General features: G+C 48.6%; 1 protein-coding gene across 1 annotated transcript; it reads left to right on the top strand.

Annotated features, from left to right (window-relative positions):
- Nucleotides 1–704: 704 nt before the first annotated feature.
- On the top strand, nt 705–2,206 carry LOC144944508 (urotensin-2 receptor-like). The gene has a single exon (XM_078872707.1). It carries the CDS (start codon nt 824–826, stop codon nt 2,093–2,095), a length of 1,272 nt encoding a protein of 423 aa, XP_078728833.1. The 5' UTR covers nt 705–823; the 3' UTR covers nt 2,096–2,206.
- The last annotated feature ends 19,300 nt before the right edge of the window (nt 2,207–21,506 follow it).

The following is a 21,506-nucleotide window of genomic DNA, read 5'->3' as shown; positions in this document are numbered from 1 at the left end:
AAAGAATGCTGATCGGATAATCATCTTATATACACTAAATGTGTGTGTGTGTCACAGTGTTTACCTCTCGAGTCCATTCGGAAGGTCATTTCACTTCACATTGTCGGTCGTAGCGGTCAGCGCGCCGCGCTACGAAGATTGCGACCCGAGTTCGATTCCCGTTCACGGCCACCAACACCGCTGACGATTATCTGAACCGGTCCTGGGCCTCCCCCTAGGTCGACTCAGCCTCAAATGAGTAGCCGGTGCGGTGGTGTGTAAAACATCGCTACTCGGGAGGCAAAGGCGGCCGAGCGTGGTGCTGGTCACCCACCCACCCCCTCGTGTGCCGTGCCGGCCTTCATAGGTGCTACTCGCTAACAGCACTTGCCCCAACAGTCTGTTAAGGCCACACGGGGGATCTTTGTATTTGTGCAATACCCACTGGGGCAATACGTCCTTGGCAGCGAGAGCCTTTGTAACACCGCTTCCAACGCTAAGCGATACATCTCCAGAACTTAACCACACTATAATTAGACTTTTCTAGACCTTCCCATTTGGCAAACGTCCAACACTTAATTATAATTAGGCTTCCACCATTGCTCAGTAGAAGATTGACGGAGTGGGCGTGGTGGCTCTGCGGAGTGTGTGAGTGTGTATATCACACACACACACTACACCCACGACACACACACACGACACACACGCAGGAGAATCGAGTCACTGATCATCCCGTGCGCACCGCAGATCACCTCCGCGAAAGGCATCTGTGGGTCTAAAACATCTGCAACTGAAAGCGCATCGCCACTCGTCAATCAATCAATCAACCCCACCGCGCTCCAACATGTGGGACATTCTCAACAACAACTCCTTCACAACCACCACAACAACAACCACCACCACCAACAACAACTTCTGGTCACCCGCTCACGACCTCACCACCCTCCTCAACTGGTCGAGCACCGCAACTCCGGACGCTTCATCAACCTCCTCCTCCTCCTCCTCATCATCATCCTCGACGCCATCCTCCTCCGACGCCGTCGCCACGGCGGTGATGGCCACGGTGCTCTCGCTGCTCTGCGTCCTCGGCGTGAGCGGCAACGTCTACACCCTCCTCGTGCTGCGTCTCCTCTCGCGTCGCCGCAGCAGCCGCAGCAGCCGCGCCTCGGGCTGCCGCGGCGGGGTGGGGTCCTCCGGCACCACCGCGGGCTCCGTCTACTGCTTCGTGCTCAACCTGGCGCTCGCCGATCTCGCCTACCTCTCCACGGTGCCCTTCGTGGTGTGCACCAACGTGGCGCGCACGTGGTTCTTCGGCGACGCGGGCTGCCGCCTCCTTTTCGGCGTCGACCTCGTCACCATGCACGCCATCATCTTCCTGCTCACGGCGATGAGCGCCGAGCGCTACGCGGCGGTCGCGCGGCCCCTCCGCCACTACACGGGGGGACGCTGCGACGCGGCGTCGTCTCGACGAGGCTGGGCCGTGGCGCTCTTCGTCTGGGTCCTGTCGCTGGCCGCGGCCGCGCCCAACATGGTGATGGTCAACCTCGGCGAGCTGAGGCTGCGCGGAGGCGGCGTGGCGCGCATCTGCGTGCCCAGCTGGAGCCCCGGCGCGTTCCGCTGCTACATCACCGTGCTGTTCGTGACGAGCGTCGTTGCGCCGGGACTCATCATCGGCTGCCTCTACGTGCGACTCGCCGTCAAGTACTGGCGCTCGCAGACCGCCACCGCCGTGGCCTCCACGCGCTCCCCGAGGGTCAAGGTGCTCTACATGATCCTCGCCATCGTGGTGGTCTTCTGGGCCTGCTTCCTGCCCTTCTGGGCCTGGCAGCTGGCCAACCTCTACTTCCGAGACCGCCTGGGCATCTCGCGGAAGGCCGTCTCGTACATCAACCACGCGGTCACGTGCCTCACGTACGGCAACAGCTGCGTGAACCCGTTCCTCTACACGCTGCTCACCAAGAAGTACAAGGAGTTCCTGGCTCGCAGGAGGACGCCGCGTGGTGCGGTCGGCGCGGGCAGGGCGCTCGGAGGCTCCAGGGGCTCCACGTCGTCGCACGACGCGCCCTGCAGGAACGTGCGCATCTCCTCGCGGCGGTCTACGATGACGAGCGCTTAGAGGATCTCGGCTTGAGAGAGGGGGACATCTCGAGCGACAGAGAGAGAGAGACATCTGGAGCCAGAGAGAGACACATTTGGCGACAGAGAGAGAGACATTTGGAGCCAGAGAGAGACACATCTGGAGCGACAGAGAGAGAGACATCTGGAGCGACAGAGAGAGACATTTGGAGCCACAGAGAGATACATCTGGAGCCACAGAGAGAGAGACATTTGGAACCACAGAGGGAGAGACATCTGGAGCCACAGAGAGATAGACATCTGGAGCCACAGAGAGGGAGGAAGACATCGCGAGCCAGAGGATTTCTCAAGTCGGATGACGCGGTGAGGTCAGAGGACACATGAATGGAGGTCATGTCGAGTCAGCGGATCGAATGAATGTCAGCACCACGGTGGTGAGATGTTAACTACCTCGCCTGGTATACAGGAGGTCGTGGGTTCGATCCCGACCCTGACGCCTGCTGCTGTGTATTTGGAGGTTGCATGTTATCCCCGTGGTAGCGTGGATTTTTCTCCGGATCCTCCGGTTTTCCCTCCACATGTAGAATAAACACGCGTTTAGAGGATTTGCTTGCGATAAATTTGCACATGTTAAGCCACTGAGTTGAGCTATCATTTGTGGCCAGGTCGTTTCTGAAAAAAACAGATACACGGCTTAATGGACCTTACACCTGGTGAAATAAAAACACATCGTTGTAGTTTATTGTTTTATCTCAAAGGTCAGAGGACATCCGAAGCTCGCGTGACATCTCAATGACGCGTGCTTACATGACCTCATGCCGAGAGACACGTCTCGAGCGCGAAGATTTCTAAATCCAGAGAAATAAAACGTCACGGTGACCAGCGGCAGTTTTTGCTTTTAGTGCTTAGTCCGTTGCTCTCTCCCGCACCTCCGTTGAGCACGGTCAGATACGTACGGTGCGAAAGAAGTTCAACGCACAAACACTGCTCAAGATTGACAACCGTTATATTCATCACCAGCAGCACGTCTTATCAACACCACCACCACCACCATCATCATCACGAAATAACATTGTATCAATGCCGTCATTGCGCTCAAGTTAATACTACTAATAATAGTAACGATGCTATATATTTTACGCGAACAATATTTCACGCACATCGCAAACGATCGGCAGCTTCGAGGCGTCGAGCAGCGTTCCGTGTGGCTCGAACGCCAGGCGAGAGAGAGAGAGGGAGAAGGGTGAGAAGATGATGGGCCATGATGTGTTAGGACGCATTCGTCAAAATAGGCACGCAGATCCGCGGAAACACATCGCGCGGGATAAATGCCCTTACCCAGGAAAGCCTCACAGAGTCTCGTGTTTGGGAGGAGGAGGAGGAGGGTGCTGTCAAGTTTTCGCTGTAGCGGAAGTTGACGATTATTGTTGCTGTTGCTGCTGCTGCGGCTGTGTGTTTCAGTTTTTCAGTTTCATTTATTTGGAATAACCCTGTGAGCCATTCGGATCTTGATTCGGGTACAACCGCAACAACGAATAAAATGACAAGATACATTTAAAATGTGTGATCCCAAACCCCGAGTGCATTTGCGGTGAATATTTAACTTTGTTTAAATTTGGGGGGCGAATGTACTCACTCGTGTAGTGACATCGTCTATGCGATCGGTGTTAAATGTGGTTGTGGTTATTGTTGTGTGTGTGGAGAGAGAGATAGGGATGTTGACGGGTTTTATAAGAGGCGACGGGTTGATGTTGAATCAACGCTTTCAAAATCTGACTGTGGCCATCATCATCAACATATTCATTATCGACATTATTACCAACATATTAATAATTTAATTCAAAATCATCAACATATAAATTATCTAAATCAACATAATCAAGATCATCATCAACATATTAATTATCTAAATCGATATCATCATCAACACATTCATTATCTAAATCAACATCATCAACACATCCATTATCCACATCATCATAAACATATTTATTGTCTACATCAACATCGATGTTATCATCAACATCATCAACACATCCATTATCCACATCATCATCAACATATTGATTGTCTACATCAACATCGATGTTATCATCAACATCATCAACACATCCATTATCCACATCATCATCAACATATTGATTGTCTACATCAACATCGATGTTATCATCAACATCATCAACACATCCATTATCCACATCATCATCAACATATTGATTGTCTACATCAACATCGATGTTATCATCAACACATCTATTATCTACATCATCATCAACATATTGATTGTCTACATCAACATCGATGTTATCATCAACATCATCAACATATTCATTCATCAATATCGTCTACATCAACGTTAATCATTGGTACAGTAATGCCGCCCGTCCACATCATCAACATCAACACCAATCGCTGTTGTAGCAACATCGTTAATGTGTTCCCATCCACGATGTTGTCACAACAAGACCGGTGTGTTGACATCACATCCAAGATCATCGTCAAAAATCACTCTTACGGCATTCCCGTTACGGCGCTAAGACATCATCAACATCACCAACATCACCATCATCATCAACATCATCAAAATCATCAAAATCATCACAGTCAACTCATTTCTTTAGAACTGCTTTTTGTGTTTAGTTTGTTGTCGTTCATCAGCACCTCCGATTAGCACCACGGTTGGCTACGTACGGCGCGAAAGAAGTTCCACATACGTACCAGCAATCACTTCTACAGCAGTCCCGTTGCAGTGTCAAGACGTCATCATTGTTCTGTATTCTCATTCTCCGGATGGCCATCATCAGCATCACTGCGTGTCCGGGACGTCTGTGGCATCTGTAAAAAATAGAGCTTCATAGCTCATCGGATTCCTCCACCTCCAGTATAAATAAACATTCTGATTCGGAACGTTCGTTACAACGTAAGCCCCAAAGTGTCCGCGTGTCTCTGTCCCCCGCCGAAGATTCGCGACTCGGCCACCACGACCCCTGGGATAGCCACGACTCTGATCACGCACGGATCCCGCACGCGCCTTTGTCTTCCTCGATCGATGCAAACCACGTGTGCGCTTTCTGGCTCTTCGGGTTTGAAGCGGCGTGTTGTTCGGCATGATGTCCGACGTTTCGCTCGATTTTTTTGGTGCAACTGTTTCAGCAGAATTGAGTTTATTTTCGTTATTATCGCCGTTGCACGAGCGCACAGATGCAGTGATCCAAAACCACCAAGCCGGCTAGCGACACACGCGTGTGTTGTGTGTGGTGTGTGTTGTGTGTGTTTTGTGTGTTGTTTGGGTTGTGTGTTGTGTGTATGTTGTGTGTGTTGTGTGTGTTGTGTATGTGTTGTGTGTGTGCGTTGTGTGTGTTGCGTGTGTGTGTTGTGTGTGTGTGTTGTGTATGTGTGGTGTGTGTGGTGTGTGTGTGTTGCGTGTGTTGTGTGTGTGCGTTGTTTGTGTGTTGTGTGTGTGTGTGGCCGAACCCGGCGACCCGAGTTCGATTCCCGCTCACGGCCACCAACACTGGTTACGAGTATCTGAACCGGTCATGGGGCCTCCCCTAGGTCGACTCAGCCTCAAATGGCTACCTGGCGTGGTGTGTAGTAAACCTCGCCACTGCGGAGACAAAGGCGGCCGGGCGTGGTGCTGGCCACCCACCCGGCCTGCAGAGGTGCTCACTAACCGCACTTTGCTACACGGGGGATCTTTGTCTTTGTATTTGAGGGTTCGCACGTAAATGTTGACGACTTACTTAAGTTCATAATCAACGTTTTTGAGTTTAGATCGCGTTATTTATAAATGTGTCGTAACCCTCCACCACCAGACACGGCCAATCAGTAAAAAAGTGTCACGTTGACAAAAGACAAATAGTTCACTGCTTTAGCCCACCGGTGTGTTGAAGCGTGAAACCACAACATTTACAATTTGAGTAGCACGACGTTTCGCTGGTAATTGCATCCAGCATCATCGGGCAATTCGCCAGAATTACGACACATTTATAAATAACGCGATCTAAAACCCAAAAACGTTAATTATGAATAATATTGGTCGCGAAAGCCTACGTGTTAAACTGACTTATTTAAGCTTACGCGTTAAGCAACGAATTAAAGTCGTGAAAGACGAGTTGTCACAACAACATCAACAACACATTCCGTGTTAATAGCACTGTGGCCTGAACATAATGTAGATATATAATAGGCGACGTTTCGGACAATGTCCCTTCTTGAGGGCAACATATTGAGGTCACTCTACCGAATGGGACCTTTTTGCCGGCGTCAAAGTACGAAACAATAAGAATAGGTTTGTCATGACACTCTACCTCGCTGGCAACTTTACCTACTGCGAAGGACCATTGCCCGAAACGTTATGTGCTTGTTTTATTTCCGAGGCCAGAGTGTTGTTGTTGTTGTTGGTAGTGTTGTTGACACGGAATGCGTACAATGTTATCTTTGCTGCTTGTGCACCACTGTCCACGTAGCAGCACGGACTATTTTGTCGTTGCAATCGTTGATACCTAGGCCGTAATTATAATATTCAAATATGCTCAAAATGTCCCCCCACCCCCAATATATTGCTATAAAAAATATTTTAAAAAATAATAATTGCGATGCTAAATTTCGATTTAAAGCTTTCGTGACTGCAGGGATTCATCTTCTTGGTTCTTTCGGTAAAGTAAATAAAAACAACAATTTGCTAAACCTTGGCCACAATATCTGGACTTGTCTTGATATAACAACGCATAGATTTCTGTTTATATGATTGTGGTTATGGTTGTGCTTTATGAATCCCTAATCTCTGCCATTACATACAATGAAACAAGAAAAGGTAAAAAAGAAAAAAAACAGAGCAATGTAATACAATACATTATTAGACATTATTGTTAAAAAGAAATTAAAAGTCCATCCTGTGTGTTAGTGACTTTTTTAATATTTTAGGCAGAAAATTTTCAAATTTTTTCTTTTTTTCTGGGGGGGGGACCCCAGACCCCCTGGAAGATTTGGTCCCCCCCCCCAATGTAGACTCCATGGCTACAGCCTTGGTTGACACAAAGATTCATTAGTTTATTTTATCTATAGCCCTCCGCTGCCCGACAGAGCCAGTGAAATTGAAGGGTGATAGTGATAAAAAAAAAGTTACATTCCGCTTGCACGATGATCTAACCGAAAAGAAACGAACTCTGAATCATATTGGTCGTGAAAAGCGACGCGTATTTTAAAAAAATCTATAGAAATAGTTAATAGAGTCGGACGGGATGTCACAACACGCAACACAACTTAGCAGTAACACGCAACACAACACAACTCAACAGCAACACAACTCAGCAGCAACACGCAACAGGGTACACGCAGTGTCTGTAATGAACGTGGATATGCAGGCGCGTGTGCGTGTGTAGACGTGGCGCACGTGTACGGATGCGCTGCGTGTACATTGCACGCGTGGTCGTGCGTACGGACTCGGGCACGATCATACGAGTTGGGGTGTGCACGCTTGCGACTGACCACGACGATGATTGCAGGCACGAGACCATCCTCCCAAAGAGTAATTGCTAAAACCTGTGTAAAAAAAATACACGCGCTGTATTTATATACGTGTGTGTGCATATACATCTGATTTTTTTTTTATATAAAAAAAAAACTACTGTAAGTAGTCATTTCAGCAGATGTACAGGGCTATCCATTTGTAGACGCCCCACTAAAATAGTGCGATGCAGCCGCGTGGCCTTTGCAACGCCGCATCGCCACCGAAGTCCGTGGACTCTTCTAGCTCGCCCGCCCGCTCACTCTCTGCCATGCTCACGCAATGATCACTCTCTGCCAGGTGAGCAAGGCCAGTCGGGATGCAGTCGGTGGAAGCTGCTGCTGGTGAAGATTCGTGTTCGGAGTCGGTGGTGCCATGAGCGCAAAACAGCGACAAAACATCGCAGCAAACAGCATTGCCGCCGCGACTTTTAAAGGACAATGGATCTTTTTGTTTTTCATTGCGAGTCTGATTTCAAGAAATGATCACGATTATCATCATCATTAATCATCATCATCACCATTATCATCATCACCATTATCAACATCATCATCACCACCATTATCACTACCATCATTATCATTATCACCATTTTCATCATCACCATTATCATCATCACCACGATCATCAACCTTGATCATCATCACCATCATCATCACCATTATAATCACGATCACCATTATCATCATCACCATCATCACCATTATCATCAGCATCATCACCATCATCGTCATCACCACCATCATCATCGCCATTATCATCATCACCATTATCATCATCACCACGATCATCACCACGATCATCATCACCATTATCATCACCATCATCTACCCTTAACACAGAAGGGCCATGACGTTTACTTTGCAGGGCCACGGTGTTATTCGCGAATGCGTTGAGGTTTGTGCGGTTCGTTACTTTTTCTTCTTCTTTGGAGAACCAAGAACGTGAAGATTGGGCGACACAAATCGACGAGGCATCTGCAAGAGGCTCGCCGAGCAATGCCGCAGTGAGCGCGGAGAGCGAGCGGAAGACCTTTCAGAAGACTCAAACTCTTAGTTTTTTCGGTAAAGTCACGTAGGTAAAAAAATAAATTAAAATTAATAAAAAGAAAATAATTATTTATCATTTTTTAATTTTATTTTTATTAATTTTAATTTCATTTTTTACCTACGTGACTTTACCGAAAAAACTAAGAGTAGGAATCCTTGCAGTCACGAAAGCTTCAAATCTAGAATATCAGAAGACATTTCACACCGCGCCGATCAAGCACCAGGTTCGCGTTGGGGACACTGGCGGTGCTGGAAGTGTGCGGACCACGGGGGAACGGTGGCGCAGTGGTTAGCGCGCTGCGCCACCAACCCGAAGGCACAGAGCGCGGTGACGTAACCACGGCGCTCGTGCCAGGCTAGGTGCACGTTGAGGCCGTCGCGCGAAGTGTCGAAGGCTCGCTGCTGGCAGGAGGAGGTCACACGGGCACTGACCCAGCAGGTGCCGTGGGTCGACTGGAATGAAGAAGATGCACCACCAGTTGTGCTACACAATAACAACAACCGCCCTTCGCCACTAAGTGGCGGTGACGTCACCACAGCGCTTGTGCCAGGCTAGGTGCACCTTGAGACCACACACACACGGATAACCCTTGCCACCCCCTCCCCACGCCGCGCGGGTCATGGGGGGGGGGGGGGTTAATTGACCATACTTCACCACGCTGGTCAGTAGTTATATAACTATGTACACTCTAACCCGTGGTAAATAATGATTGTGTTGGTCACGGACGAGTTGTGTGACCATACTTCACCACGATTGGACAGCGTGGCTCGGTGAAGGACGGCGCCTCGATTCAAGACACCACTCGCTCCGCTGCTGCTGCTGATGCTGCTGCTGATGATGCTGCTGCTGATGATGATGCTGCTGCTGATTATGATGCTGCTGCTGATGATGATGCTGCTGATGATGATGATGCTGCTGATGATGATGCTGCTGCTGGCATGGAATTTGTAGCGCAGTGGCACCAACCACTGGTCATTGCAGAAGCCGAGCACGACCTCCATCAGGTGACCAACAATAACGCGGTTCGAGTCCTGGCCACGGCTGACGTCATTGCACCAGCCCGCAATGTTTCAACACTCGAATGTGGAAATAATCACTCCAGGCGTTTGGCTTGTACTGAATCAACGCTGCTGAAATTAGTCGCTCGGAGAAGGAACGTGGGGCCGATGTGGAGAGGAATTGACACAATAAACTACACACTATTTGAACACTGTAAGCTGTGTTTTTTTCTGTATTTTATCAGGTTAGGCCCCACTGAGCTATGGAGATACTTTTCAGAAGCGATTTGGCCACAAATGACGGATCAACGAAAGAGGCTTATCACGTGCACATTTATAGCAGCGGCCAAACACTCCGAACGCGTGGCGATGTTGTTTCTAAACGTGGAGGGGGAACCCGGAGGACCCGGAGAAAAATCCACGCGACCACGGGGAAAGAGAGACACGCAAACTCCAAATTTACAGCAGGCGTCAGGGTCGGGATCGAACCCACGACCTCCTGTATACCAGGCGAGGTAGTTAACATCTCCTCGCCACCGTGGCGAGATGTTAACTCCAAAGGATGCGTTAGTGCCAGCTTGTTTATCTCGTTATTTATATTGTCCACAACGACCCGAATAATGATTTCGAGCATGGCCAAGGGAACCCCATGGCCGACACGGCGTGAGGAGGCCGTCCTCTACCAGTAGATTCACAAAGTGGTGTAAACTCGGCACGATTACTGGGCAAATGTAATTGTCGTCAAGTAGCCTTGGGCAAGCTGTCCGTACAACATTCGGTCTGACATAGTTTCGCTGTTTGTCCAACAGTGTGTGTGTGTGTTGGGGGAATGGTCAATCTAAATTGGCCCTCCTCCCACGGCACTGCCCACCACAGCGTTGCCGTCCGGCACCACGAGGAGGTAGGGGGTTGTTTTTGCCAGACATCACCGCCACTTAGTGGCGAATGGCGGTTGTTGTTGTTGTTGTGTGTTGGGGTTGTGGGTAGGGTACTATGTTTGCAAAACAAAGTACCTGCCTGGGTATTTGATGTCATCCAACACTCACCTCCCCACGAGTGACGGGCAGTTGTGGAGAGAGTGGAGGAGTTCCCATACTTGGGCAATGTGCTCACAACGAGTGCCGGTTTTGGCAAGCGGAGGTCTCACTCCGAATCGGTCGAGTGGGATTACCATTCCATCGGTTGTGTAACGCCGTGTGGAAGCGACCTGCTCTGTCGCTCCGTACAAAGCTCCGGGTCTTCTCGACCAAGAGTTACGCCCTCCCTCATCGATGCTTGCGAAACGTGGATTGCCCTTAAAAGGAAGATCGGCGCGGTTTTGAAACATTCCGGCTGGTCCGTCTACGATCCATGCTGGCTGGGTTCAACCAGCCTGGATTGTGATTAGGAGATCCTTTAAAGGGCTGGACACAAGCATGCCCCATCGTTGAGATCTTCCCTTCACCACTCTGGTCAGTACGAGGAGCTAAATAAACGACTATTTTTTTGGTTTTACCAGGTAAGGCCCACTGAACTATATCGCTCTTTTTCAGAAGCGGCATAGCCACAAATGATAACTCCACGAGGTGGCTTGTCACGTGGAATGGTAGAGCAGTCAAATGCTTTAAAGACACGTTAATTCGAGATGTGGAGGGAAAAACCGGAGGACCCGGAGACCACGGGGAGAGAGAAATACAAACTCGAAATATACAGCCATCAGGGTCGGAATCGAACCCACGACTTCCTGCATACCAGGCGAGGTAGTTAACATCTCCTAGCCACCCTGATGATGATGAGAGAGACACGCAAACTCAAAACATACAACAGCAGGCATCGGCAGGGTCGGGATCGAACCCACGACCTCCTGTATACCAGGCGAGGTAGTTAACATCTTCTAGCCACCGTGGCGCACAATCAAACGTGCTAAAGTGACGTCCTGCTCGAATGAGCATTGAGGCATTGTTCGTGCTCATTCACTGTGTTACCAGCCATCCTGAGCCAGTGGTGGAATTTCCACGTTCCTATGGCGGGAGGAGGGTAAGGAAAGTTTATTTATAGGACGTCCGCTTGTTGACTTCCCCCACAAAGTGGTACTCATTGTATCGACCCCGGAAGGATGATGGGCTGAGTCACCCCCCCTCCCCCCACCGCTCAACCAGGATTGATGAAGTAATATATAATAAACTCGCACGAAATCTGTGAAATTTCTGACTCCAAAAATAGTTTCGTAAGGTTTGGAGCCACGCCACCAAGATGCACGTACGGGTCGTGTTAACAAACCATCTCATGGGCCCCAGGCATCCACTCTCATCCCTGCGCGCCTCTCCCGCTCGCGAGCTCGGGTTACCCACGTGTGTTGACCACGTGGCATGGGAAGTCTGTCCCAACGTTGGCCGCTGCTCATCTTTGTCGGCAAAAAACAGGGCAGCCCTGCAAGTGCTTGCTCGCGGCCACTCCGGGCGGAGAGGGAGCCCTAAGACGCGTCGAGAGAAACCCTTCTTGACGGCCTATTGATCTGTGGGTGAAGGGCTCTGTAGCTAATCGGATTCCTCCCAGTATGAATACATTTTCTGATTCACGCTGTCCAGACGTCTTGCAAGAGGCGGGAGTTACCCACATTTTACTCCACCACACGCGACCTGACGCCCATCTGCCAACGTCAATGGACCCCGTTTATAAGGCGGCTGCCGGGTGGACAGAGGCGGGGGCAGGAATTGAGACACGTGCCCACGTTTTAATCGGTGATCTCTGGAAATTCCATATTCCTATGGCGGGTCTGGACTATTTACCGCAAGCGATGTATTATCGCCAATGTGGTACGTATTTTATTGGCCCTGATAATTATGATGATTGATCAACATCATCATCAGCAGCAGCAGCCTTGTTCATCATCTCACGATCCTGTGAGGTTATTATTTACATAGCACCTGCAAGTGAGCTGGTTTCACTGCTCCATCTCCTCGGCATTCATTAGCAAGAGTGATGAACATCGATTTGCATCGTGAGATGAGCGATTTGCCAACCGGTGCAATCCATTTTGCAAATGTGCTTCAAAAAACTAAAATAAACACGAATTAAAAGGAGAACATTGGCACCGGTATAAATCATGAACTTACAAAATAAACATTTGGAAAAAATAAATATAATAATCCCAGGGTTTATCTTTCTCCGTGTTGAGGATGAATGTTTATGGAAATTCCATGGTTGCAAGCAAAGTCAGACGACATTCGCTTGGAGCAGGAGTCGGCAATCAGTGGCAGCTCTTTAAGGACCGCATTGCGGCGCTTGAAATATTGAAAGGCTTTTCTTTTTTTACAAATTAGAAACAAAAAATGGCTTTTCTTGTTATTTTGGCTGCAGACCCCTGACCATGGGAGTTCAGTTCACCATGGGAGTCCAGTTTACCATGGAAGTCCAGTTTACCATGGAAGTCTAGTTCAGCATGTAAATCCAGTTTACCATGGGAATCCAGTTCACCATGGGAGTCCAGTTTACCATGGGAGTCTAGTTTACCATGGAAGTCCAGTTCATCATGGAAATTCAGTTCACCATGGAAGTCCAGTTTGCCATGTGAATCCAGTTTACCATGGGAGTCCAGTTTACCATGTGGTTCCAGTTCACCATGGAAGTCCAGTTCATCATGGAAATTCAGTTTACCATAGGAATCCAGTTCACCATGGAAGTCCGGTTTACCATGGGAATCCAGTTTACCATGGGCAGGAGTCGGCAATCCGCGGCTCCGGAGCCACCACGTGATACTTTAAGGACCGCTTCGTGACGTCATTTATCAAGGACCACCACCGTGTCTCATATTCACCCCACAGTGCATTGCGGCCTCTTGAAATATTGAGGAATTTTTGTTACCGAATTATAAAAAAAAATGTCTCTCGTTATTTTGGTTCCCGACACCCCCGGCTTAAAGTTATCGGTGAGTGGGAATGCACGTTAACACCTTGCAGTGTTACCGCAGAATCCTCGAGCAGTGCGCTAACCACTGCGCCACTGCTCCCCAAAGACAAAGACCCCCCGTATGGCCTTAACAGACTGTTGGGGTAAGTGCTGTTAGCGAGTAGCATCTATGAAGGCCGGCAACGCACGTGAAGGGGATGGTTGACCAGCAATCACCACCTTTGAATCTCTAGCGGTAATGTTTGCACACCGCACCAGGTACTCATTTGAGGCTGAGTCGACCTAATGCACACACAGACGCGCATCGCCTTCTCTCCCCGCAGCACGAAGCGCGTCTACCACCACAGCAGCACGTGTCCCACGTGGTGCTTCCAGTCCCTGACGTATCATCATGCGCCACGGTGGAGAGACATTAACTACCTCGCCTGGTATACAGGAGGTCGTGGGTTCGATCCCGACCCTGACGCCTGCTGTAAATTTGGAGTTTGCGTGTCTCTCTCTCTCATCATCATCATCATCATCGCGGTGGCTGAGATGTTAACTACCTCGCCCGGTATACAGGAGGTCGTGGGTCCGATCCCGACCCTATAGCCTGCTGTATATTTGGAGATTGCATGTCTCTCTCCCCGTGATCGCATGGATTTTCTCCGGGTCCTCCCGTTCTTCCCTCCACATTTAGAAACATTGGTTTAGAGTATTTGGCTCACCTGTCCAGACCCTCACCTGTCAAGACTCTCACCTGGTTCAGTCTCTCACCTGGTTCAGTCTCTCACCTGGTTCAGTCTCTCACCTGTCCAGTCTCTCACCTGGTTCAGTCTCTCACCTGGTTCAGTCTTTCACCTGGTTCAGTCTCTCACCTGGTTCAGTCTCTCACCTGTCCAGTCTCTCATCTGGTTCAGTCTCTCACCTGATTCAGCCTCTCACCTGGTTCAGTCTCTCACCTGGTTCAGCCTCTCACCTGTCTCAGTTTCTCACCTGGTTCAGACTCTCACCTGGTTCAGTCTCTCACCTGTTCAGTCTCCCACCTGGTTCAGCCTCTCACCTGTCTCAGTTTCTCACCTGGTTCAGTCTCTCACCTGGTTCAGCCTCTCACCTGTCTCAGTTTCTCACCTGGTTCAGTCTCTCACCTGGTTCAGACTCTCACCTGTTCAGTCTCCCACCTGGTTCAGCCTCTCACCTGTCTCAGTTTCTCACCTGGTTCAGACTCTCACCTGGTTCAGTCTCTCACCTGGTTCAGTCTCTCACCTGTCCAGTCTCTCACCTGGTTCAGTCTCTCACCTGTTCAGACTCTCACCTGGTTCAGTCTCTCACCTGGTTCAGCCTCTCACCTGGTTTCAGTCTCTCACCTGGTTCAGTCTCTCACCTGGTTCAGCCTCTCACCTGTCTCAGTTTCTCACCTGTTCAGTCTCTCACCTGTCCAGGCCGAAATACGAGGAAGTTTGACCTCTGGCTTCGCGCCTCCGAGACCTCGATCGAACAGAGCATCCGGTTTGCGAAATATGCGCGTGCTACAAACTCGTGTCTATGATTAGGATTGGCAGAATTTTTTTGTTATCTTCGTCCAGAATGTTTCATAAAAATGTGCCGGTTGCCGGAAACATTTCCTTTTACGATATAAAACCATTTCAAGGCACGGGTTAAGATGTTTTTTGTCTGTTTGTTTATTTATTTGAGGGGGGGGCGGGTAGCTGGTGCTAGAAGGAGGGGGGAGTGACCTAGCATCATAAAATATTTCATCGCTGACCGCAGGGGAAACACAGAGCACGATACAAAATACGTAAATAAATGTTCCTTCGTTTGTTCGTTTCTCAATCCGCTTGTCCTGGTGAGGGTCGCGGCGGCAGCGTGTTGAGTCGTAGAGGTCCACACCTCCCTCTCCCTGGCGACAGATTCTAGCACTGCTACACTATACACTATTACACACTACACTATACACTACTATACACTATACACTACAATACACTACACTATACACTACACTATACACTACTATACTACACTATACACTACTATACACTACTATACACTACTAAACACTACACTATATACTACTATACTACACAATACACTACTATACACGATACACTACTATACACTACTATACACGACGATACACTATACACTACTACACTATACACTATTATACACTATACACTGCTACACTAGAAACTACTACACTATTATACACTATACACTACTACACTATACACGACTACTCTACACTACTACACTATACACTGCTATACTATACACTACTACACTAAACACTACTACACTAAACACTGCTACACTATACACTACTACACTATACACTACTATACACTACTACACTATACACTACTATACACTACTACACTATACACTGCTACACCATACACTACTACACCGCGACACTGTACACTACTACACTATACATTCCTAAAGAATATGAACCAAAGAAAATTAATTCCTGCAGCCACGAAAGCTTTAGGTCAAGATTCACGGACAATTTGTTCGTCAGCCGTGGTCCATCCACTGCTGGATCGCAATGGAGGCCCTCTCCAGGTAAACGCCCCCCAGCTGCTGCCGACCGCCTGATGCAATCGTCACGTCCCGGACAAACATCTGAAGATTGAGAGTCGGGGTGGTTTCGATTTAAAGCTTTCGTGACTGCAGGGATTCATCTTCTTGGTTCTTTCGGTAAAGTCACGTAGAAGGGAAGTAATAAAATGATAAAAATAAAACATAATAAAATAATATAATAATATATTATTCATCTTCTTGGTTCTTTCGGTAAAGTCACGTAGAAGGGAAGTAATAAAATGATAAAAATAAAACATAATAAAATAATATAATAATATATTATGTTTTATTGATACAAATAAAACATAATAAAATAATATAATAATATATTATGTTTTATTTTTATTATTTTATTACTTCCCTTCTACGTGACTTTACCGAAAGAACCAAGAAGATGAGTGGGGGTGGTTGTTGCCATACACAGAACAAATTTTGGATACAACTCAACAGCACATCAGTTTTCCATTTGTTGTTAAAATCTGATTGTCTCTGCCCAACGTGGCCCCAACTCTTTAAAAAAAATGTTTTTGCTTAACTTGAATGCAACGAATTTTCACTACCCCCCCCCCACGCTATCAGCAATCATTGCTACATTTCTCACAATTCATCGATAGATTCTATCGCAGCGGAATATAAAGCAGATTTGCTAAAACACATTATTTTAGTTTGTTTACGAAATATGCTTTAACTTCCGAAAGGAGCAGCGTATTATGAGACAAACACTGCACCGGAATGCTCGTCCGTGTGTGAGTGTACACATGTGTGTACACGTGTGTGTACACGTGTGTGTACACGTGTGTGAAGTGTGTGTGTGTACGTGTGTGTGTGTGTGTATTGTACCAGCGGTGTCAGGATCGGCCTCTGTGGAGGAGGCTCGTGAAGGACGCTACTGGGCAGTTGGAGGCAGTCGCCATCCAACAACAACGGAGGGCGGAGGAGCGACGCTCACAACAACGAGCGGAGCGCCGGGTGGCTAAAGCACAGCAAGTTGGCACAGTAGGGGGCACAGGTGGTGCATCAGCCAGTCATCTCGGTCATCTCGGTCAGTCGACCCGTGGCACCTGCTGGGTCTGCCCCGTGACCTCCTGCCAGCGGGCGTTTGACACTTCACGTGGCCTCAAGGTGCACATGGCCTGGCACAAGCGTCGTGGTGACGTCACAGCCACTTAGCGGCGAATAACGGTTGTTGTTGTTGTTGTGTATGTTGGGGAGCGGTAGTGTAGCGGTGAGCGTGCCGCGCTACGGAACCCGGCGACCCAAGTTCGATTCCCGCTCGCGGCCAACAACAGTGACGATTATCCGAACCGGTCCTGGGCCTCCCCGAGGTCGACTCAGCCATAAAATGAGTATCCGGTGCGGTGTGTAAACATCGCCACTGGGGAGACAAAGGCGGCCGGGCGTGGTGCTGGCCACCCAACCCCTCGTGTTCCGTTCCGGCCTTCATAGCTGCTCGCTAACAGCACTTGCCCCAACAGTCTGTTAAGTCCTCACGGGGGATCTTTATCTTTGTCTTTGTGCGTGGAACTTCTTTCGCACCGTACGTAGCCACCCACGCGAATCGAAGCTCACGGAGGAGGAGGAGGACCAAGACCGGTTCAATTATTCACCGTTTTTGGTCGTGAGCTGGAATCGAACTCGGGTCGCTGGGTTCGTTTCGCGTAGTGGGGGCTTCACCAACTTGCACGTTGACACGCCAACGTGCATCTTGCGCGCAAGCGCAACAAGAAGAAGCCGATTTTACGACGGGAAAAAAATTCCTTCTCAGAAAGCATTTCCACTCAAAATATGGAGCCGGTAACTCGAAAAACATGGACAGTGGTGTCGCTGATACGCGTGTGGTGAGTCTCGCAGTGACTTTTATAACGCTTTGGAACAAGCAGCCCTCGTCCTATTTGCATGCGCACGCCTCTGTCCACATCTCCAGGGAGCTCTAGACATCCTCTCTGAGAGGGGTGTTTGTTTTTGGCCTACTCTTCCACGCTGACCACGCGTCTTGGCAGAGGTGGAGTTTCGATTTAAAGCTTTCGTGACTGCAGGGATTCATCTTCTTGGTTCTTTCGGTAAAGTCACGTAGAAGGGAAGTAATAAAATAATAAAAATAAAACATAATAAAACAATTCTCACGACGTTTCGGCTACAACGCAAGCAGCCGTCTTCATTCTTCACCTGAAGACGGCTGCTTGCGTTGTAGCCGAAACGTCGTGAGAATTGTTTTATTATGTTTTATTTTTATTATTTTATTACTTCCCTTCTACGTGACTTTACCGAAAGAACCAAGAAGAAGAGGTGGAGTTCTTCCCCCGCGCGTTTACGCGATTCTGCCGATCGTCTGTGGCAGGTGGACTTCAAAGGCACTGAACGTCCCTTGGCGTCTCAACTGCCACGCCGGGAGATCGAACCCATTGAATGGATCCGCACGTCGAGGGCGCTAAGCATGGCACCGTCACGCACCGCGGAGGCAGCAGCAGCAGCAGCGAGGGGTTGGTGTATCACCACACACGCTCACGTGGTGTGTGAAACTCCCTTCGTGTGATCGACGAGGAGGGAGCCCGACCCCTGGCTCTGCCAGAGAATGTTGACTCCGCCAGTTCCATCCGTACTGGCATCGATGAGTACTGTGATAGAAGATTTGTTTGATTTGATTTCTACCCACGTGACTTCACCGAAAGAGTCAACGAGTATGGATTCCTGCAGTCACGAAAGCTTCAAATCAAGATGGTTGGAATCGTACGAAGTGCGGTGGTGGTGGTGGTGGCGGTGTCGTTTTTTGCTGTTCACGCTCTGCGCTTGGCCGCTCCGCACCATTACGCGTGGTGCCGCGCTGCAGATTGACGTTGTTGTCACGCACGTAACGCATGCACCTGTGCGTTGAACTTCTTTCGCGCCGTACGTTAGCCAACCGTGGCTAACCGGACGTGTGGCGGCGGGGGGGGGGGAAGGATAACAAACTAAACGCAAAGAAGCAGCTCTAAAGAAATGCGTTCGTCAGTCTAGACGACGATGACGACGACGATTTTCAAGTGCAGCGTAGCTCACAGCGGCTTCCAAATATCGGAAGGAGGAGAGGAGCGTTCACCTGAGGACGGCTACTTGTGTTGTGGCCGAAACGTCGTGAGAATTATTTTTAAATGTTTTATTTTATTATTTTATTATTTCCCTTCTACGTGACTTTACCGAAAGAACCAAGAAGGAAAAAAAACATGCTTCAAATCGCTTTAAACTATTGTCATTGTAGTGCGTATTTAATGTGGCGCTGCGCTCTGATGTTGTAGATGAAAACATTTATTAAAACGTCTATTTAATTAAGTAGAACGTGTTGTCTATATTTATTTAAAGTTGCACATTTTGATGTGACGTCACATTTCTCACCCCCCCCCCCCTCGTCACACATCGTCACAAATGTCTGACCCCCCCCCCCTAGGTGCGTGACGTCATTTATGGACGGCCTGTTCTGCTTACGCGACAAACCTTACCGATTGGCCGTGTCTGGTGGTGGCGGGTTTAACGAAACCACATTAATATATTTACGCGATCTAACCCCCCAAACCCACTCCCCCCCGCCGCCCCCTATAGTATGGAAGTAAAACGTAGTTTAGTTTTTAATGTTCTTATACAGATTGCGCGGGTTGCCTCGCGTGCGATGGCGCATTTTTGTGTTGTTCTTGTTGTTGTTATTACACTGGTCAACAAAAAAAAACATTTTTTTCTGGCCTGGACTTTTGCAGCTGTTTTAGACTAATTTCAGGGTGCTGATTCCAAATCTGATCTCAGATTTGCTCTATCACATAATTTTTATGCTATCGGCATACCCCATTTTCATTGATTTTACCCGAAATTAACTCTGTCACTTATGATTGCAAGTTGTTGCGAGTCAGTGACTGCTTCAGTGTTAAAATATGGTGCTGTATTTTTAGAATAGTGTGTTTATAATATCATTTTATGTAGATATCCACATTTATTTAATATTTTTCTTTTGCAGTTTTTATTGAAAATGCAATATTTGATATCTCAAGAACCTGATGTGATAGACAAAAACTGATGCCAGATTTGGAATCAGCTCCTCAAAATTACCTTAAAACCTTTGGAATACCTTATGCCAGAAAAAGTGTGTTGACCAGTGTTATCACTCCAAACATCATGAGCCTCTTTCGAGCGCTAAATTCACGTTGTCGGTGCCTCTGACGGATTGCTTTGCGTCGCCGGGGTGAGGTTCAGTGGCAGTGATTTCTGTCCGTCTGTCTCTCCCTCTGCGCTCAGTCTCGCTACTGATGCTGGTGCCCGCATGCCCTCCACTCACCACCACCAGGGCCGGATTCAGATGTTGTAGGCCCCTGGGGCTACAGGTAATGTTGAGTCCCCCAGTAATATTTTCAAAATGGAAAACAAAGTTAAAGAAAAAAAAAATTCAAGGCTAACAACAAATTAAATTCAGCATCCACAAATGAAACAACTTTCCACTTCAATCTCTGGAGGCCTTCCAGCTGGCTGAGACCCCGTGGGCTGTCGCCCCTGAAGCCCCCACGACTCGATCGGGCCCTGCCTCCACCCTACCTGAGAGGAGGATGACCCCCAACCGCTTGGCCAACACGCCCCCGGGCACATTTTTATTTTTTTTAAATCTTAAATATTTTTATTTTCTTTTATCGCTGTGTTTTCTTCACCAGCTGGCACGGAGGTCGAGAAGCCGTTGCCTGTACCGATTCAGACCAACGCACATCCAACACAAGTGTTCCCTATTAGGATCTGCACGCACATACTCTCAGTGTTCTTTCCTTTTCTTTTCGTTGTTGCAGACTTCATTATTTGTTTCTTTCTTTCCTTCTTTCACCGCAACAATTGCCCGCGGTGGAGTGGTGGTGGTGGTGGGTGGTGAGGGGTGGGGGTGGTGGCGGCTACAATGATTTCATCTCCGTGTTTCATTCAGCCAGCGTCTTGTCGTCCCGATTCAGCGTGTGCCCCCCCCTCCCCCCCAAAAGATGAAGGATCTTCGACTTGCTGCTGCTGCTGCTGTTGCTGCTATCTCTGTGTGCATCTCGCCGGGTGGTAGAGAAGACGGCGCGGGGGAGAGCCACGCCGCGCTCGTTCACTTAGCCCGGCGGGTGTCTATTTGTTAACGGGGGATGATGATGACGATGATGATGACGACGATGATGATGAGGATGATAATGATGATGACGATGATGACAATGAGGATGATGACGACGATGATGATGACGATGACCATAATGATGATGACGATGATAATGATGACGATGATGATGACCATAATGATGACGACGATGATGATGATGACGATAATGACGACGATGATGATGACGATGATGATGTTACGATCTTTAGCGTCCCATACTCGGAGCCACCTCGTGCGGCTGACGAGTTTCATGTTCTCGATGTCAAGAAAAGTGCCGTTGCCCGCCTGGAATGTTGACCCGACTTCTATGAGG

The sequence above is a fragment of the Lampetra fluviatilis genome, chromosome 35, assembly GCF_964198595.1.
Source record: "Lampetra fluviatilis chromosome 35, kcLamFluv1.1, whole genome shotgun sequence".
Taxonomy (NCBI): Eukaryota; Metazoa; Chordata; class Hyperoartia; order Petromyzontiformes; family Petromyzontidae; genus Lampetra; species Lampetra fluviatilis.
This window is presented reverse-complemented; position numbering and strand designations above follow the sequence as displayed.

Bases quoted from the DNA above. Each gene is read 5' to 3' on its own strand.
- LOC144944508 (XM_078872707.1), top strand. From the start codon at position 824: ATGTGGGACATTCTCAACAACAACTCCTTCACAACCACCACAACAACA.